At 34.4% G+C, this 21,036-nt stretch overlaps 1 protein-coding gene across 1 annotated transcript in view; it reads right to left on the bottom strand.

Annotated features, from left to right (window-relative positions):
* Window positions 1-3,117: 3,117 nt before the first annotated feature.
* The window catches only part of LOC127861056 (zinc transporter 2-like), a 38,764-nt gene continuing 20,845 nt past the window's right edge, over window positions 3,118-21,036 (bottom strand). The window contains exons 3-8 of the mRNA XM_052399418.1: window positions 17,110-17,266; window positions 14,845-14,967; window positions 13,956-14,163; window positions 13,486-13,597; window positions 11,827-11,961; window positions 3,118-10,223 (exon numbers count right to left, since the gene is read on the bottom strand). Of these exons, the coding sequence (XP_052255378.1) occupies window positions 10,075-10,223; window positions 11,827-11,961; window positions 13,486-13,597; window positions 13,956-14,163; window positions 14,845-14,967; window positions 17,110-17,266 (884 nt within the window). The 3' untranslated portion in view covers window positions 3,118-10,074. The remainder of the gene's footprint in view (window positions 10,224-11,826; window positions 11,962-13,485; window positions 13,598-13,955; window positions 14,164-14,844; window positions 14,968-17,109; window positions 17,267-21,036) is intronic.

Genomic DNA, 21,036 nt, shown 5'->3' with positions numbered 1-21,036 from the left:
TATGTTATGAAAAGTATATGTGATCAACTTAAAAAAATAAAACGAAAACGCGAAATAACTACTGACGGCTGTTACGCTACACTGTAGATATTACAAGGATACATACCAATTACTTAGGCTGTTTTCCCAATTAATCTTCAGGTTAATCTATGAGTTGTTAATAGGACTCCACATATTTTCAATAATTATGTTTTCACGTACGCATAAAACTGCCAAACATATGCGAAAATGTACTGTTCCAATTTATCAATACTCTTGGGTTTTAAATGAACGTTATGGAATAATAATTGTATTAACAAAGACGTAATCTACTTGTAGTTTGAAGGTGTTCCCCACCACATATGAGGATACATGTGTATATAGTGTAGTAGTGTGAACGGATATTGTTATGAATACAAATAAACTAGCGATTACATCTAAAACAAGGAACGTGTATTACCTTCGTTATTCACACCAACCAATACGACTGCGGTTATTTGTTCAGAAACTTAGGTTACCGGAGTTACGCTGTTCGGACAGGATTCGGTAATACCATCTTATCCTTTGTTGCGGGGTTAGCGACTTAAATAGATAACCTGGCTAAAAGGTCTATATACATAGTTTATTTATAGATAAAAAAATAAAACGGATTTGACTGCGGTATCAAGATCGTTCTCGATTATATATAAAAAAAATAATGAAAGAAAAAAAACCCTTTTAGGTCTTGAACTCAATAAAGAATTGAAATAATGGTTATTTAAATCAAGGAATTCGGATCATTTTAAGTGAATCTGAATCCACGTGGTTTATGTGTCATACCTGTGAAATGTACAATAGATTCATAATTTTGAAAACATTAGGGATTTGCTGGTTGTTAAATTATATTCAAGTATGCAATACCACAAATAATAACAAACATGAATTTTAACAGAACATGGTTTCATTCATTCATTTATTTATTAATTTATTTATTTGTCTATTTATCTTTTCATCTTTTTATCATTGTATTCATTTATCTATTGTTTAATTCGTCAATCCATGCATTCATTCGTCCATCCGTCCGTCCGTTTGTTCGTGCGTTTGTGCGTTTCTGCGGAGCTTGTGTTATCTCGTATAACACGAGAGGCTGAGCTTGTGTTATGACGTTTAACACGAGAGGCTGAGCTTGAGTTGTGACGTATAACACGAGAGGCTGAGCTTGTGTTATTACGTATAACACAAGAGACTGAGCTGGAGTAATGACGTATAACATGAGAGGCTGAGCTTGTGTTATGACGTATAACACGAGAGGCTGAGCTTGTTTCATGACGTATCACAAGTGAGCCGGAGCGTCAGATGTGATGCGAAATAGCTGCCTAATTTACAAACTGATAACAATTTGGACAAATATTATTATTGTTAAAAAAGTGCAGGCCATAATTGATAATTTTGGGAAGGAATCTCCAAGGAGGCATTCGTGCTGGAGGCCGTATATCCACGTATGTTAAAAATATACTGGACAGCAGAAATTTATTTTTCCAATTGACATGTATTTGGCTCATCGTTTTGAGTGATTGAATCCGTATTGAGAAACATAAACACGAGCAAATTGTGTGGCATTCAAAATTAACGCTTACTTTATTTAGCATATGCTACGAGAAATCGAAAGCAGCTATTGTTATCAATGTGTAATTCATATCTGAAGAATATTGGTGTATCCCGCTGGTGTGTAGTTTTGCTACTATAAAACATCGAAGCGGAAAAGCATGTGGAGGTAAACCAACAAATGCATGTTTACAAATCAGTTTGAGTAGTTCGTGTTTTTTCTTTCTTTTCTCAGTATAAAAATGCCAGTCTAAAAATATCTGCAGAAGAAATCTGGTTCAACGCAATACTTGTTGTGCCATTAAGGTTGCTGTTTGCGTAATAATGTCTAAATTATCAACAGAAACACCTGCGTTCGGAGTTTAAACCACCGACACATGATGATAAGGAAGAGATAATGATCGATCAATCGTTATACATCGAAATCATCCGTAAGGATTTATTTAAATCGTGATACATCGGCTATCATCGGAGTCCTCCGTTAAGATACATCGACAATCTCCGGAATCCTGCGTGATTTATGAAATCAAGCGCCTGCTGATCGACACACAGAGTGCGGGAACGATATCACCAAACTCTTGAAAAACAGAAGCACTGTGAAATCTGCACGGGCGTGTTATGCAACCGTTAGAATATTTTATACGTGTATGGACAATTAAAACCATTTGCAAACCTATTCCTAAAACTGTTAATCGATTTAAACTAATTCAGACGTCTTTATGAACACAACTTCGTACTGAGTGTACAAGTACTGCGGTTGCACTTCCCTAGCTTGCAAAAGTCCGAAGAATTGCCAAGAATGTATCACTAAATGAGAACATTTTTTATTGAGCGATAATGAATTAGAGACGTTGGTGATAAGATATCATTTAGTAACAAGATCTATAAGGACGTTTTATTAGTATATTACCGTATATCTGCACAAAGGCTCCTTAATAATTCATGTCGCATTCCAGGCATAAAGATTGCATTGAGTCGCGTTTTGGGAAAACTAGGCTAAACGCATGTGCGTTAAGTGTCGTGCCAGATTATAAGCCTTTTCGGCCCGCGCAGGCTAATCAGGGACGAAACTTTACGCCTAAACTGGATTTTCACAAAGAGAATTCCTTTAAAAAAAAAAACCATATAAGTGGACATCAGTAATTTGTGACACTTAACGCACATGCCTTTAACGCATAGTTCCCAGAAGAAGCCTCCAACGTTATATAATTAATTGAGTCGTGTTCTGAGAAAACTGGGCTTAATGCATGTTTGTAAAGTGTCGTCCCAGATTAGCCTGTGCAGTCTGCACAGGCTAATCATGGACGACACTTTCCGCTTTTATGGTATTTTTAGTTTCAAAGAAGTCCCTCCTTACCGAAAATTAAGTTTAGGCCGAAAGTGTCATCCCTGATTAGCCTGTACGGACTGCACAGGCTAATCTGGGATGACACTTTATGCACATGCATTACGACCAGTTTTCTCAGAACAAGGCCCAAATAATCTGATCCCGTTCTCAATTCGCTCCCAAAAAATGTTCATTTTCAACAACTCAGTAAAAGCCATACATATATCTAAAATAGTTTCATCTTTAAAAAATATATCTGCTTTTATTTTGAACACCAATAAATCTGAGATAAATATTTTACAAATTAATGCGTATAACATGTAAGCAAAAAACAACAATTCATTTTATGAAGAAAAAAGTGGCATAAACAATAACAACCAATAATTAAAAGCTCTTTCAGAAAGAGATTCCATTTTTCTATTTAAACCAACTATAAAGCAACCATCTGTACCACAATTGCTGAACACTATGTACAGATATTCTTATAAATTAACAAATGACTTCAGTATCTTAGATTAGAGGGGTGTCAATTTTCCGGATTATTCCGGAAATCCGGATTTGAGCCGTCCAAGGTTGATTTTGAGGTGAAATCTATTATTTAAAAAAATATGAAAAGTATAATCAATTACTTTACTTTTCAATTGTTTAAATTTGATGCAAACAAAAGTTGGCCCATTATTTTAGTTTCAATTGTTTAAATTTAATGCATTTAAAGTTCAGTCCATTATTAAGTTTCCTTTGTTTAAAGATAAGAACAGTATCATACTTCAAGCAAGCAAAATATAAATCAAATGTAAGTATGTGTTTAGATTTTAAGAGGACAAATACTCCTTACAAAAACATGGAACATGCATAAGATATAATAGAAAATCACAAGATAATAAATCATTTAATTAAATAAACTATAAAAAAAACATTGCTGTATTATTTAACACAACACAACGAAAATAAAATATACGTATCCCAATTATTCTGTATAAATAACATTGCGTTTTTATGTAACATATACACAAATTGTGACTAGGGGAGAAAACTTGTTGTGCCTCAACCAAAAGATTATAACCTAAGTTCAATCCCTTATAGAGTGGGAAATATAAACAAAATTATCAAGAAATCTGAATCATCTACCATCACATATTATATATTCTTTATAGACTCAAAAAAATATAATAAACTTCAATAAACACATATATATTTATATAAGAAAAAAAAACATTGTTTTGTTGTGCTTGTGTTTTTGGCAACAGTATATTCAAATTAATATAACATAATTGCTACTTCAAATTATGTGTATCTTTGAAACAAATTATTTTCACAGTAATTTGTTAATTTAACAGATTTTTCTCTTGTCAGTTAAAACAAAAGGAACAATAAGTAAGTAAAGTATACATATACTATGATACAACAAATACAATCTGGGTACTTATGAAAGGACCATGATCTAAAAAAGAGATTGCATAGCAATATGGTCCCCTACCGGTGAAACTTCACCATTGTCAGTATTTTTTATATTTTTTTATTTGTTGCCATAGCAACCAGAATTATTGATGTAGGAACAAAATAAAATGATGTGCATAATCTCCATATTGCCATCTATCCATGTTTCAAGTTTCATGAACAAATATGAAGAGCTTTTAAAGTTATTGCAGGATCCAGAAAAGTGTGACAGACAGACTGACAGACAGAGCGCAAACCATAAGTCCCCCTCCGGTTTCACTAGTAGAGGACAATAATTATTTCTTTTATTATAAAATTAAATTCTGCTTATTAATTGTAAGCATAACATAATTACCAGGTATGCAATCAATTCCTAACTAAATATATCACTGACTAGAGCTATGTAGCAGCCCCAAACAAAGCCACAAACTATACGAGCCTGGCATAGAGAAAACCTGGCTTAATGCATGTACATACAGTACCCTCCCAGATTAGCCTGTGCAGTCCATATAGGCTAATCAGGGACAAAACTTACACTGGATATAAGTTTATAGGAGACTTCCTTCAAACAAAATATTCCATTCAAGCGGAAAGTGTCGTACCTGATTAGTATGTGCAGAATGCACAGGCTAATTTGGATGACACTTATAAACATGCATTAAGCCCCGTTTTCACAGAACAGGCTCGTAAGTAATAGATTCATACAAAATCTTGAATAAGTACAAAGTACATAACAAATAACAAGGCAAGATTGTTAATAGTATGGCCATTTGTTTCTACTTTGAATTTTTCAGCCCAAATAATGACTTATTTGCTTTTTAAATCAATATACGAGTCGCATTCTGAGAAAACTGGGCATAATGCATGTGCGTAAAGTGTCGTCCACACAGGCTAATCAGGGACGACACTTAACGCCTAAATTGGATTTTTGCTAAGAAGAGATTTCATTTAAACGAAAAATGTCATAAAAGCGGAAAGTGTCGTCCCTGATTAGCCTGTGCGGACTGCACAGGCTAATCTGGGACGACACTTTACGCACATGCATCATGCCCAGTTTTCTCAGACCACGACTCGTATATAGAATTGAAATAAAACTATTGAAAACTATGTTAGCTACAGTATACATGTCTACAAAAAGAACTAAAGGTGTTGGGAAACATTGTGTCTCCTGTACTTTTTAAAACTTCTATCTTTTCTCAATGATAACTTTAAGCCCATTAGCTTCCATGTACGAATTGAAAAGTTTTGTAGGCAATTAAAATAAACATTATAATTTTGGACAGCAAATGCAATAATGACTTAATCATAATTAAAAATCACACAGTTGTTTAAAAAATAAACATTATAATGCAAATGAAAAAATAACTCGCATATAATTAATAATGATAAAGAACATTTAAAAAACAAGAGATGTGTTTGTCAGAAACACAATGCCCCCTATTGCGCCGCTTTGAAGCCATATATTTGACCTTTGACCTTGAAGGATGACCTTGACCTTTCACCACTCAAAATGTGCACCTCCATGAGATACACATGCATGCCAAATATCAAGTTGCTATCTTCAATCATGCAAAAGTTATTGCAAAACTTTAACCAAGGTTAAAGTTTTGGGACACTCACAATGAATGAATGACAGACAGGCCAAAAAAAACAATATACCCCCGATCTTTCGATCCGGGGGCATAATAAACATTAAAATTCTGTACAGCAAATGCAAATATGATGTTTACATCATTAATGATGACAAAGTAATGGTTAAAATAAACATTATTATGCAGTACAGCAAATTGCAAAATTGTCTTATCCATAAATGATAAAATAGTAATTTAAGTAAGCACCCCTTAATAAATCGACTAAATCTTATTTTGAAAGTAGTATGCCTATAAAATGTCATAAAACTTATAGAAAATGAAAAATGTAAAAAAAAGTACATATGACAAGAGGGCTTAAGACCCTTTGTTGCTCACCTAATCCCTGGTGGAACTGTTTTGAGTAGCTCAGGGCAACAGATAAGATTTCATGTCAATTAGTTTTCACTGCTAGCTTTTTGAAGCAATTAGTTTTTCCCGCAAAGCAATGTGTCAAAAAGTTTTTTACAGTTGATTAAAAACTTACCTTTTATTTCTGGATGAGATGAGCTCTTTAATTTTAGGCTGTGACAATTTGAAGCAATTCTTATTGCAATAAATTTACTAAATTTACATTATGTATTCATATTTTCAATGTTTGCTTGTTTATATGAATTAATTTATTTAATTTTCTATTGACAAACCATATATGATAGTGAATTCTGTTTTTTAACATTCCTGTGTTTCATTCTCAGAGCACACCTTTTTAGCTTTAAAACACTCTGTACAACGTCTTTACCCGACGGTTTGTTTCGCGTTACAAATTGAAACATATTAGGCGTGCACGCCGCTACTGACATTTTCTTAGCACGTCCGCGTTTAGAACAAGATGTCAACATTTTCGCGTACTTTTTTCAACGGAAGAATTTTTTTTATTATGTATACACCGTTCTGAACCGGTGTTCATACAGTGTCCGACAAATCCATTGCGCGGAGCCCGGGGGCTACCGAAATTTTTCATCGGGCTACTGAAATTTTCTAGCTGACGCCCGCCGGGCTACTATAAATCCATAAGAGCGGTAGCCCGGTTTATTGACAGACATATGTAGAATAAACTCGCTAACCATGTGTTTGTACACTGTGTATTGCTTATAATCCGATAACAAAGTGCAATCAATTATCTAATCAGTCATCGATCACTTGCGGTAATGTCGTAAACAGTAACAGTGTATTTTAATCATCCAATCAGAATCAACATTTGTCGTCTGCTAATAATATAATGGGAGCCGGTTGGATAGTTGGCGCACATGATGCGACATCATTTCGCAGTATGGAATTCTTTGTTAACCGCAACAATGAGTAATACCGACAACGTTTTTGATGTCGTTAAATATCCAAGGACGCAAAACATTAAATAAATCAAAACAATAGCGGATTCTTCAAAACGGTAACGAAACCGAAAATGAAAATTAATAACAACGGTGTGAACGCGGTTAACACCTGCTAATTAGTTTGCATTGTCAATTAATAATTGGATTAATCGACTGTAAATCAATAATACCATATATGCCCGATTTATATTTTTAAAACCAAATTATGGGTGGGTAATATAGACGATAAGAGTCATAAACAAAAATGTTTGAAATTTTCTAAAGTGTCAAATGAATTTCGGCATATGGATCTATTTAAAGATATGATGAAATAAGCTCCAAATCAGGACCGTTGTATTGCAACATGCGTAAATCACCTGCCACGGTTTGCACGCGTTGTGTACAGCTATTTTAGGTTACAAAATTCTACATTTAATAAATGAATTTCTTTGTCCAGATAAAAAGCGCGCGAAGATTGGCGTTAGTGTATTTATTAGTGAATAAAAATTTCGTAGCGGGTACAACATGGAGATCATTTAATTTCCATTAAAAGTATCGTTGTGAATTTCAACTAAAGTACCGGGTTATCTCGCGAATTATTTGGCATTGACATTTCCTCTTAATAAAATATAGTGTAAACACGCTGTATCGTTACCGTTACGCTGTATCAGTTCCTTCATTATTGAAACAATTATTGTATTGTATACTGACTGCGCACAAGTGTCGTAACATACGGATGCAATACGTAAATTCGGACAGTACTTAAAGTCGGACACAGGTAAATAAATGATTTAATACTCTTGATTTCTTGAAACTCGGTATTTGTTGTTAAAAAGGGCAATTTCAGTCAATCGTATTGATCATTTAAACGCTATATTTACGTTTCCGATTTAACGTGCTGTCCGAATTAAGGTACACATACATGTGCACATACATGTTATATCTACATGCAGTATATGATTTTCTTTGGTACATTTACATTTAAGTACACGGTGCCTGTACTGTAACATTGATTTACGATATTGACTGTGTACATCAGACTACTTGCTGTATTATGTATATGTATGTATACATATTATGTATATGTAAATGAAGAAATAAAATAAAGATGAAAACCTGCCTTTTATCATTTTGTAGGAAAATTTTATGGGCTACCAAATATTTTTATTGGTAGCCCAGTGGGCTACCTGAAAAATAAGAAATTTGTCGGACACTGGTTCATATAAACTTGTCACTAATATTACGACCGCACTAAAAGTTACAATATACTAATTCAAATCAAACACAGTAAGATAATTGGTAAAATAAAACGACAAAGAATCGAATGCAATTCGTTTTTTTTTTTCATTTCTTAATCATTTATTGTACGATCAATTTTTTATTTAAATTCGTTTTCTGTAAAATACAAATCGTAAAAGCGATAAAACGATCCTTATCTGTTGCCCTGGTAGCTTTTGAGATGAAGCCATAACATATTTTTTGTTGGAAACCTTCATTTAAAATTTTCGGCAGTCATTTGGAAAAAATAAATATTTTTTAAATAACCCAAAATTTTACCAACCCCTCCACCCCAACATCAAAGTCTGATACTGAAATATGTACCACTGTGAACGCATGCTCATCGTACTTAAAATGGTCTGTGAAGAAATATATAAATCATTTAATGAAGCAATTAAGTAAGACAAAATAAAACAATAACAAATCACATAGTAATAATATACAAAGTGCTTCAAATTTTATATGAAAACACAGTAGGGGAATGTTCAACATTAAAAATTACAAATTAGAGCTTCAAATTTGGGGACAATGAAGTTTGTAATTAATGTTAGTTTGGAAGTGTGGGATTATTTTTATTTATCACCGGAAATATATATGCTCAAACAAAGAGTGTAAAATTTGGACCCAACAAATCTAATTAAAACAATTATATAAATAAAGATTTTCGTTAATGTGTAACAACTTACAAGTTTATTTCTATAAAGACTAATAGAAGTTCCACTAAGTTATTATATGTTTTTCACATGCCAATTGAATTTATCTACTAGTATTTGTTTTTTGCTTTCATAACTGTTTGTTTTCATACATTCACTTTAATTTACTGTGAAACACGTTTGTTTTCTGATGTGTTTTTTTTTCATCTAAAAAAATTGATTGCTGGGGTGTGTCAATTAGAGGGATTTATGTGGTAAACACAAAATACACTGCATGTATTCAATACCTTGTTAATTATCAATAAAAACAAGTAATAACAACAATATAATTGTTTATAAAAGCTTTGCGTCTCATACATATAGGTAAATAAAATGTAATGTTTATAATTGTAGGGAATATAAACAAACATAATGTCAGCTTTTCTTTACGTGCTTACATGAATACCTCCACCATACCATTTGCCGACCAGTGGGTGGAGTCTAAACTCTGCAGGTGGGCGTGACGTCACCTCGTCTTTATCAACTTGAACACCTCAAGGAACTTCTATTTTTACGGACCTGCTTTTTTCTGAAACTTCTTTTTCAGCCCAGGGCAATCTTGGGATTGTTGTCCTCCAATAGGATGTTTATTTAAATTCGTCTTCTCAAGAATATTCCATTTTAACACTCCCATAAACTAACTGGAACAATCTTTTTGAAACTATTTTCTCTGAAAATTCTTATTCCTGAAGCAACTAATTTTCAGAACTGATTTTTCTGGACCTACTTTTTCAGCCTTGGGCAATGACCAAACAACATTGAACAATCTTTTTGATACATTTTTCTCTGTAAATTCTTATTCTGGGAACAACTTTTTCTCATAACTACTTTTTCTGGAACTACTTTTTCAGCTCAGTGCAGTCCTTGCATTTTGCCACCAGTTTGGGGTTGTGGTCCTCCACTTGGATGGTTGTGTGGAGGAAGCTGTAGCGTTTGTGCAGCATATCTGTGGCCTCGGAGAGAACACGCTGGTGGTCACTGGCTGGGTCTGGAAATATTATAGGTTACCATAATTACTCAAAGTTTTCGGACACTTAAAAATAATTATTGTTTTTCCTGTCCGAAAACTTAGATATGAAAAATATTCACAAAATACAGGTGTACGAAAACTTAGAGTCGAAAATTGAAGTGTCCGAAAAAAGGGTCAATTGTATCAGCGACTACCGGTAATAGTAAATTTTGTAAAATAATGCTGTAAAACATACTGTCCGAAAACTTAGAGACATTAATTATGGAAGAAAACTCATGTGTCCGAAAATTAAGAGTCATGAAAAATAATTACTTTTGCTAATAAAAGGGGTGTCCGAAAACTTAGAGTGTCCAAAAACATAGAGTAATTACGGTAGTTTTGTTCGTTTAAACTCTGCTTAGTGAATACAGCGCACGGCTTTGATTGAACTACACCAAAGCCATATAAAATACCATACTTTTCTTTGTATTAGGCAATGTTTTTAACTGCCAAATTCCAAGTTGGTGCGCTTCTAACATTGATACAGCACTGACGGCTAATTTGCAAAAAAAAATCATTCAGCTACATGTATCCTCAATGTAAATTATAAAAGCCATTATTTGGAATTAAAAAATCAGGTGTGCATTATAATGGTTGCCCGTAATACATGGTAGAAAATGACATGTCAACACATTTAAATTATATACATGTGTATGTGCTAATTGGTATTGGGTAATGAAATAACATCTGAAATATTCAAAGCCGCCAAAGCGATTTCTGCAATAAAAAAAATAATTTAATCACAAAATGCTTTGATAATGAAGAAAAGATATACTAGACTGATCATGAAACTGACATTTTGAAAGAAACATAACCAGGCACTTATCACAGTAAAATATGTTTGTTGAAATTTTCGCGCCTAAAACGAATTAAATGATTTTTTTTTTGTTACGCCAGCATTATCAAATCTGCCTTACAGCTAAATTGTTTGCTTTGATTGTGTTGCACATTTGTCTCCAAGGAGGTGATTCAGTGTGTGACGGTCTACAACAGAGGTTGCTAGAAAAGCTGTATTTATTAAAAAATAAGACTATCTTTATAAGTTATAATTAAATTACCCATGCGTAAACACAAGAAATCGATGAAAAATAATGTCTCACTAATAATGATTTTACAGAACTTTGGTTACATTACACTAAATCATTGTGTATCCCTCCGTGGTCCATTCGAAAGTAGTGCCTATTTCAAAATAGTTCCTTTTTTTTTCTTGAATAAAAGCCATTTAACAATGTGTGACATGTCTTTTGTTGTTCTTTCTTATATCCAGTATTTGTCTGGAGTACTTAGCTCACTTGAAAGATGAACTTGGTTGGGGGGCGGGGGGGGTGGGTGTTTGTCGAAATAAGGCTTCCGAAAATCTCTTTCCTACAGTGGATCCAATCAACAACGATTTACTTTCTTAGAATTTGCGTAGCAGTATTTTTTTTATTGAAGTTATTTGAAGAGGACAGATCCATCTTTAAAATGATACCAGGTTCGGAAAAATTTATACGTCCGAAAGGCAAAAAAAATGCCTTGAAAGATGTCAGTTTTATAATGAGACCCTATGGGAATCAGAATTAGTGTAATATAAGCTACTTACCAACAGACAGATGCACGGCAAGAGCATTTTTCTCTAAGGTGAGGCACCACACTGTCAGTCCATGGACTGCTTTCACATCTTTTATCTTGTACAGGTTGGTCTTGATATCGAAATAGTTTGTGTCCCGAGGCACACCTGTAAAGAAACAAATGGCGGGAAATTATGATTATCACTAATTCTGTTATGATGATGTTGCTGGTGAAATTGCTACATAAGTTGTGTTTTTTCTAATAATGATCAAAATAATGCAACATTGACAATAACATAAAAATGTGCATTCCAAAGTTTCATCCGAATTAAAAGCCACTTCTGCCACCTTTTCACTGATTTCTTTTAAACTTGAAAAAAGTTTTTTTTAAATGTGTTAAAAAACCAAACCAGTCTGCATGTGTAGATATACTTCCCTTAGTAATCTGTTAACAAGTAAGTTTTCATTTGCAATAGCATATCATGGCTAGGCTGTCAAAAGCTGATAATTAAGGCTAATAGATGCTTTTTCAAGCTCTTTAAAAAATATAGTAAATATATCTATTGAATCTAGACTGGTAAGCTTACATGTACATGCCCTTCATCTTTTCTCATAAGTTGTCCACTAATTGAAATAAATTAATACATTGTCAAATACAGGCCCCAGTTAACCCATAAGTGTATTTCAGGAATGGGGGCTAGCAAACCATGATTGGAAGTTTTTATTTAAATATGAATATAATGGTTTAAATTGTCAAAGGTAACAGATTAGTTTTGCTCCCACAAAATATTTTAACTGCCAAATATATATTGTTAGGTCTAAATCCAAGATGGCCGCCCATAAACCTAGAAAATACTGTATTTTCAACAATGAAATAAACAATAGATATTTTCCATGATTTCTGTAAGCTTTTTAATTCAAGCAATTGATAACATATTATTTTTATTTGTTTTGGTAAAATATTATACAGTTTATGAACACAAAATGATTAAATACACTAGTTATCGAAACAAAAAACTTTTTAGTCAATGACATGTTTCAATTTGTTTCTAAAAAGCATTTTAGATGTCATTATCATACAAACTACATTTATACACAACTACCAGGAGTCTGTTATTTAATGTGAATATGATCCATTAATATGATATACATGAAAAGAAAAGTTGGTGGGATAAATTAAATCTGCAGAAAAAATGTAAGGGCAATACAATTAATAGATACAAGGAGAAGAGGTGCTTATTGCACAGGCAGCTTAACTTTTCAATTTGTACATAATTAGTATCAAAGCTAAGGTCAACAAAAGGCCCCAATTAAGAACAACAATAGAAATTGATTAAAATGAAAAAGGGGCTAAATGCTATGGAAATACATGGTAGCAGACAAAAAATGCTGATTTGCCCAGATAAACCACTCATTCCAGATGGCTAACTGTGTGGAAGCCTGGTACCGTCCAGGATAAACCACTCAGTCCAAATGGCCAACTGGGTGGAAGCCTGGTACCATCCCGGATAAACCACTCAGTCCAGATGGCTAACTGGGTTGAAGCCTGGTACCGTCCAGGATAAACCACTCAGTCCAGATGGCTAACTGGGTTGAAGTCTGGTACCGTCCAGGATAAACCACTCAGTGTAATACATGGTAAAGCTTGATAGTTCAGCCTAGATCTTTCACTTATAAATGGCAATATGTACCTTCCATGATGATCCTGACTGTATCTCGAAGAACATTTACGGTTGTAAGTAGCACCAGTATTGAAAACAAGAACGTACATATTGGGTCAGCCAACTTGTATTGGTCTTCAGGCTGAAATTAAAGAAGCATTTTGTTAGAAAGAACTTCTAAAGTTATCGCAGGATCCACCATTTTCAACAATATTTCTAGTCTATTTGTTACCATGGCAAATAAAATTCTTGACTGAGGAACAAAATGAAATGATGTGCATAATCTCCATATTGCCATCTGTCCATGTTTCAAGTTTCATTAAAAAATATTAAGAAATTTTTAAGCTATCGCAGGATCCAGAAAAGCGTGCAAGACTGACAAGACACACAGAGAGCAAACCATAAGTCCCTCTCCGGTTTCACCTGTAGGGGACTAATAAGTACCATACATGCATTGCAGACTTGTAGACAGCCTGATTTGATTTACACAACTCTCATACCTTCAGTTTTATTATAATGGCCGCCAGCAACACTCCCAGACTCTGGATTATGTCCCCTATCACGTGAATAAACGCTGCTCTAACGTTAATATTCTTGGGATGAGACTTCTTTGGTTCTGGTTCTGTTTCTATGGCAATTTCCTCATCCTGGGAACCAAGACATGGGTCACTTTCTTCTGCCAATGGGAGATAACCCGTACTCGAGATTCTAAAAATAGAAATACCAATTAGAGAAAGCCTGTACTAGAGTTTCTAAAAATAGAAACCTTGAAGTAAAATCGGATTCTTTTTTCTTTATTTAAACGACACAAGCCGATGTTGTCATTTTTAAATTTAATCATGGGGCTTGGGCATTTGGATTGGGAAACATTGAGCTGTTTTTAATAAAATTGGAAAATTTTGTTGTTATTTTGTTGGCTTAAAAACACTTTAAAAGTGAGAATACAAGTGTCTTTAAAATTATATTGTATATGGTTCAATTAATATGGATATGAACTGAATGAAACAAATATATTTTTAAAATTTATTACAAATTTGAGGCTGTCTTTTGGAAAAAAACAAAACATTTGCAGATTGGGAATGGGGCCATAATTTTTGCTCATAATTTAAGGGCTTATATAATGTGTGATCCCAATTTTTTCTGAAATAATGAATTTCTGCAAAAAAAAATTAACGCTTGATTTCTTTACTCTTATTTAGAATTTAAATTGTGTTGCTTTCATTTACAATTCAAATTTTGTTGCTCTTATTTACTATTTCAAATTGTGTTGCTCTTTCTCTCATTTACAATAAAAGCTTGATGACTTTGGCACCTTCCTCTCAGTTCAAGTTTTGAGCAACTTCGCCCAGATATATTACATCATGACACACAGCTATATTATTGCCTTACTCAGAATGTGCGTGACCATGAGAGTGGTGGCTGTGAGATCCGCCGTGTGAATGACCATGACCGAAACCGGAGTGACCACCCCTGCTTTTGCAGCAAATCTCCGAGTGTAAAACCACGCCCATCCTGCAATAAAAGGACTAAATTGTTAACAGTGTGGCAAAAATGAATTTAATAAAAAAAATCTTTATTAAAAAAAGATTATGAGTTATGTTTAAACAAACAAAGTACTAACAATCCATCCTGAATAAGGAAATGCTCAAAATACATATTTATTTATTGATAACCATAAATCTGAAAAATAATAAAGTGTTCATATGTGGGTCCCCAAATGAAACCACATAACAAGAGGGCCAAGGTGGCCCTAGATCGCTCACCTAAGAGGAGTCAGTTCATTCAACCTTTACCAAATGTCAAACTTACCTAGATATTGTCCAGACAAACATCCTGGTCAAGTTTCATCATTTAATAATTGAACAAAAAATCTGGCGCATGGAGTGTTTTTATTTTTGTAAGATTTGACCTGGTTACCTTTATTTTGAGTTGACCCCCTAACCAAACATCGAACTTTGCTAACAAAAATAACTATGACCACAATTCATAAAATCTGAAACAAAATTGTGACCACTAGAATGTTTACAAGGATTTTGTATAATATTATAATGAAAATTTGGACAATCTAAGGGCAATAATTATGGCATTTATTATGTGATTGTGCTCATTATCAAACTTGACTGAGATCTTTCAGCAACTTTGATAAAGAATGCTTGAGAAATGTGAATGCTAAAGTGTTAACAAACCAAATGTGGACGGACGGACAGCGGGCAAAGACCAATCCTAAAACCTCAATTGAGCAATCATGTGAGCTAAAAAGTGTGTTTCACCGATCTGAGCCATTTTTCAAATTGTCTGAGAAATCAATGTATTGACTAAGTTTCACGATGATTAGGCAAAAAATGTGACTTCTATAGTGTTCTATCACAAGGGTTCTCTCTAGTCACATAAGGAAAACTGTCCCACACCCCCCTGGTGGCCATGTTTTTGACCGATCGGGACCATTTGCGAACTCATCTGAGATATATATAAAACCAATCTTTTCACCAAGTTTCATGATGATTGGGCAAATAATGTGACTTCTAGAGTGTTCACAAGCTTTTTTTTAAAGCTTTTATAAGGAAACTTCCCCCCCCCCCCGGCAGCCATGTTATTCAACTGACATAAACCATTTTCAAACTCAACTCTTGTATCATGGAAACAAAATTAATGTTCTGACCAAATTTCATGAAAATTGGGCCAAAAATGTGACTTCTAGAGTATTCACATGTTTTCACAATATACATATAGAGAAAAATGCCCTGCCCACTGGCGCCCATGTTTTTTCACTGATCTGGACCATTTTCAATCTCGTCCGAGATATCAATAAAACCAATGTTTTGACCAACTTTCATGATGATTGGGCAAAAATTGTGACTCCTAGAGTGTTTACAAGGTTTATCTATAGCCAAATAAGGAAAACTGCCCCGCCCACTGGCGGCCATGTTTTTCAACGGACCAAAAAGACTTTTGAACTCAGCCAACATATCATTAAGGCAAACATTTTGACAAAATTTCATGAAAATTGGGCCAAAAATGTGACTTCTACAGTGTTCACATGTTTTCACTATATACATATAGAGAAAAATGCCCTGCCCACTGGCAGCCATGTTTTTGCATCAATCTGGACCATTTTGAACTCGTCCGAGATATCAATAAAACCAATGTTTTGACCAACTTTCATGATGATTGGGCAAAAATTGTGACTTCTAGAGTGTTTACAAGGTTTTTCAAATAAGGAAAACTGCCCCGCCCACTGGCGGCCATGTTTTTCAATGGACCGGAACCACTTTTGAACTCAACCAACATATCATTAAGGCAAACATTTTGACAAAGTTACATGAAGATTGGGCATGAAATGTGACTTCTACAGTGTTTACAAGGTTTTTCTTTTTTTGACCTAGTGACCTAGTTTTTGACCCAGCATGACCCAGTTTCAAACTCAATCGAGATATCATTTGGATAAATCTTCTGACCAAGTTTCATGAAGATCGGACAATTAATGTGGCCTCTAGAGTGTTTACGAACAAATGTGGACGGATGGACGACGGACAAAGACTGGTCATAAAAGCTCACCTGAGCAATCAGGTGAGCTATAAAAAAAACACTGCACTTACATGTCACTTAAACAACCACTACACTTACAATACACTTAAACAACCACTGCATACTTACACGACATTGAAGATGAGGCCCAGGACAGCAGTTATCAACATCTCGTTAGCTTTCACGTCCATATAGTGTTTGTGCACAATACGCTCCACTGCCACGTATACCAGGACACCCGTGACTGACCAGATGAAAAAAACGCTAACTAGAGCACCAAGGACCTCTGGAAACAGAAAACAATGTACTTACGTCCCTATGATAAAGGCATAAGTTTTACACCTTTTGTTACATAAGCTTAGGATTTTATGTCATTTTTATTGGCATAACTCAGTTTAGATGTATTGTCTATAATATGTATAAAAACTGTAGACTGTCACTGTATTATCATTTATTATATGCAGTACATTGTACATATATGATAACTTTAAAACAAATGCAACGCATAGCGGGTGCAAACGCTCGGCTGCGGATGCAGTTTTAAACAAGGGCTGTTTGTAAAACATGCATGCCCCCCATATGGGCTCTCCGTTGTAGTGAGAGCCATTGTGTGAATATGTTTTTTGTCACTTAGACCTTGACCTTTGACCTAGTGAACTGAAAATCAATAGGGTCATCTGCCAGTCATGATCGATGTACCTATGAAGTTTCATGATCCTAGCCATAAGCATTCTTGAGTTATCTTCCGGACAACATTTTACTATTTCGGGTCACCATGACCTTGACCTTTGACCTCGTGACCTGAAAATCAATAGGGGTCATCTGCGAGTCATAATCATTCTACCTATCAAGTTTCATGATCCTAGGAATAAGCGTTCTTCAGTTATCATCCGGAAACCATTTTACTATTTCGGGTCATCGTGACCTTGACCTTTGACCTAGTGACCTGAAAATCAATAGGGGTCATCTGGGAGTCATGATCAATCTACCTATCAAGTTTCATGATCCTAGGCCTAAGCGTTCTTGAGTTATCATCCGGAAACCATTTTACTATTTCGGGTCACTGTGACCTTGAACTATGACCTAGTGACCTCAAAATCAATAGGGGTCATCTGGGAGTCATGATCAATCTACCTATCAAATTTCATGATCCTTGGCCTAAGCGTTCTTGAGATATCATCCGGAAACCATTTTACTATTTCGGGTCACCGTTACCTTGACCTTTGACCTAGTGACCTGAAAATCAATAGGGGTCATCTGGGAGTCATGATCAATCTACCTATCAAGTTTCATGATCCTAGGCCCAAGCGTTCTTGAGTTATCGTCTGACAACCACCTGGTGGACGGACTTACCGACCGACAGACCGACATAGTGACAGACCGACATGAGCAAAGCAATATACCCCCTCTTCTTCGAAGGGGGGCATAATAAATGAAAGCTTGTCAGATTATTTTTTTAGAGGTCACAGTGACCTCGACCTTTGACCTAGTGAACCAAAAATTATAAATTTTATAAATTATATTATTACTAATAGACTGTTGTATCAGCAATGATCATTCTCTGTATTATGTATTATGTAATATTATGAACTATATATTTTTCCGCCAAACAACGTTACGTTATTGTATGACGTTGACGTCACTTCCTTTGTATTTGTTAATATTAATGTACTACTGATGAAGGCTACGGCCGAAACATGTTTAGTACCAGAAACATTTAAATAAACAGTGACGTGTTTGTACGATTTATTTAATTTTATTGACCTAGTGAACCAAAATTCGGTGTGGCGTGTAGAACTCATCAAGGTGCATCTACATTATTATGAAGTTTCAAAGTTGTAGGTGGAAGCACTTTGATTTTAGAGCCAATGTTAAGGTTTTAGCACGGAGGACAGCGGAAATACGCGACACGACGAGCTGGCTATGACAATACCTCGGGTTTTCTCCGAAACAGCCGAGCTAAAAATTATATATTATGCAGTAGACTTTACATATATTATAATTTATAAAAAAATTAGATATTAGTTCCTATTGTTAAATCGTTTGTTACGCATGTTGAATATTTTATCCTTCACAGATTTTTTTTTTAATTTTCCCCATTAAAAAAAATAGTACAAGTTAAATTCTAATTTTAAATTAATTTGTTGATTGGTTTACTATAACAGTTACCATGCGCATACATACTGCAAAATGATTATCAGACATGTTCAATTTGTTGACCAGTTAGTGATTGGAAACTTTTTATACACTTATTGTGACAGTGACCTTCACCTTTGACCTAGTGACCCCAATTTCAATAGGAGTCATCTACTGTCAGAGGCCAATGCACATGTGAAGTACATGTATCTAGCCAATCGGTCAATTCTGGTCTACCAACAGACAGACATGCAGACCAACCAACAGACATCCAGCAAAAGAATATATCCAGACCCTCTTCTTCAAAGGGGGGCATACAAATAATGTACATTTGTGCTTCTGAATTTCTTTAACTCATTTATCATCAAGATCAGTCAGAATAATATTTTAAATTGATTTCCTGATTATCTTGGATTATTTGATATCTACATATTCACAGAAATTAGGGTATATACATGTACGCAGAAATAAATATGGAAGGGTTTCATGTACATTTAATGGCAAAAATATGAGAACATAACTATGTACACATAACATGTCAACATAAATTGCATTATCCAGTATGCAGGATCACGTGACTTTGTGGGGTTCCCCCTTTGAAATTTAATGGATGTATACACGACAGTAAGTGGTGCTTTATTTCAATTTTTTTTATATATTATTTTTCTTTAGAATTTCAACTAGTGCATAAAAGACAGACTTTAATGCTGCTTATAGCAATGTGAAATACATCAGATTATTTTATTTAATAAGTGTTCTTGTTCAAAAATTAGCCATACACTGCATTCATTGTACGTACATGTACACGGTTATGCTTCACGCTACGTGAAATTTTGTCAACGATTTCAGACATATTCAAGGATTTATTCTTATACCTTAAGATATTGACACAAACTGCAAGAAAAACTGTGTTGTATGCACTAAAGGTTTTTTGCAAATGTATTTCAATAACTTCACCCTGTATTATGTGCGTCAATCTTATAGCACGGTTCTGTTTTCAACACAGATTAGCAGCTTGGACCCCACTGACTGTTTTATTTTGGAGTTAAAGTGTACTTTGAAAACCTGCATTGTTAGTCAAACAAACCTCTATCCTTGCAAAATCATTAAATGAGCCGCGTTCTGAGAAAACTGGGTTTAATGCATGTGCGTAAAGTGTCATCCCAGATTAGCCTGTGCAGTCCGCACAGGCTAATCAGGGACGACACTTTCCGCTTTTATGGTATTTTTAGTTTCAAGGAAGTCCCTGATATATCCTGTGCTGACTGCACATGCGTTGAGCCCAGTTTTCTCACAACAAGGCTCAAACATTTAATAAGAGATTACCACCTTTAACTTCAGCTTCAAATACGCACACAATGTTGTTTTTCCCCAAGTCACTGATTTAAATAAATTTACGTCATTAAAATGCTAAATTAAAGCCGAAATATATATTTTAAAAACTGTGTGATGAAGAATTAAAGATGTATGACAATATAAACAAAACACTTATCAACTTCCATTTAACCAGTGATACAAAGTTGCAAAATGTAGTTGACACATGTTTACACAGGAATAGTTGACAGAAAACTACCCCGGTAGTTTCCTACCACTAACATTGCCTTAGGTGTATAATAATATTATCATACAATTAAGATTCTTTCAAGTTTATTGGTGGTTAGGCCATGTGAATTTATGATAGAGATAATCACAGGCAGTTGTAAATCAGGTTGAGCAGCAATTTTTTTACCCAATTTGGAAAAGTGCCGGTACCAGCCCAATTAGGAAAAATTAGCACAAAAAAACTGAAATTGGGAAAATTCACATCATAAAGTATTCAGATTGGGAAATGTGTGTATTTATTTGTTGCTAACAATACTTTAAAATTGATAATTAAGTGTTGTCAAATTGTCAGTATTACTTAAACTTAGGTTCAAGCCA

Source organism: Dreissena polymorpha, chromosome 15, assembly GCF_020536995.1.
Source record: "Dreissena polymorpha isolate Duluth1 chromosome 15, UMN_Dpol_1.0, whole genome shotgun sequence".
Classification (NCBI taxonomy): Eukaryota; Metazoa; Mollusca; class Bivalvia; order Myida; family Dreissenidae; genus Dreissena; species Dreissena polymorpha.
The sequence above is the reverse complement of the archived record's forward strand: the minus strand, read 5'-3'. Positions and strand labels throughout refer to the sequence as shown.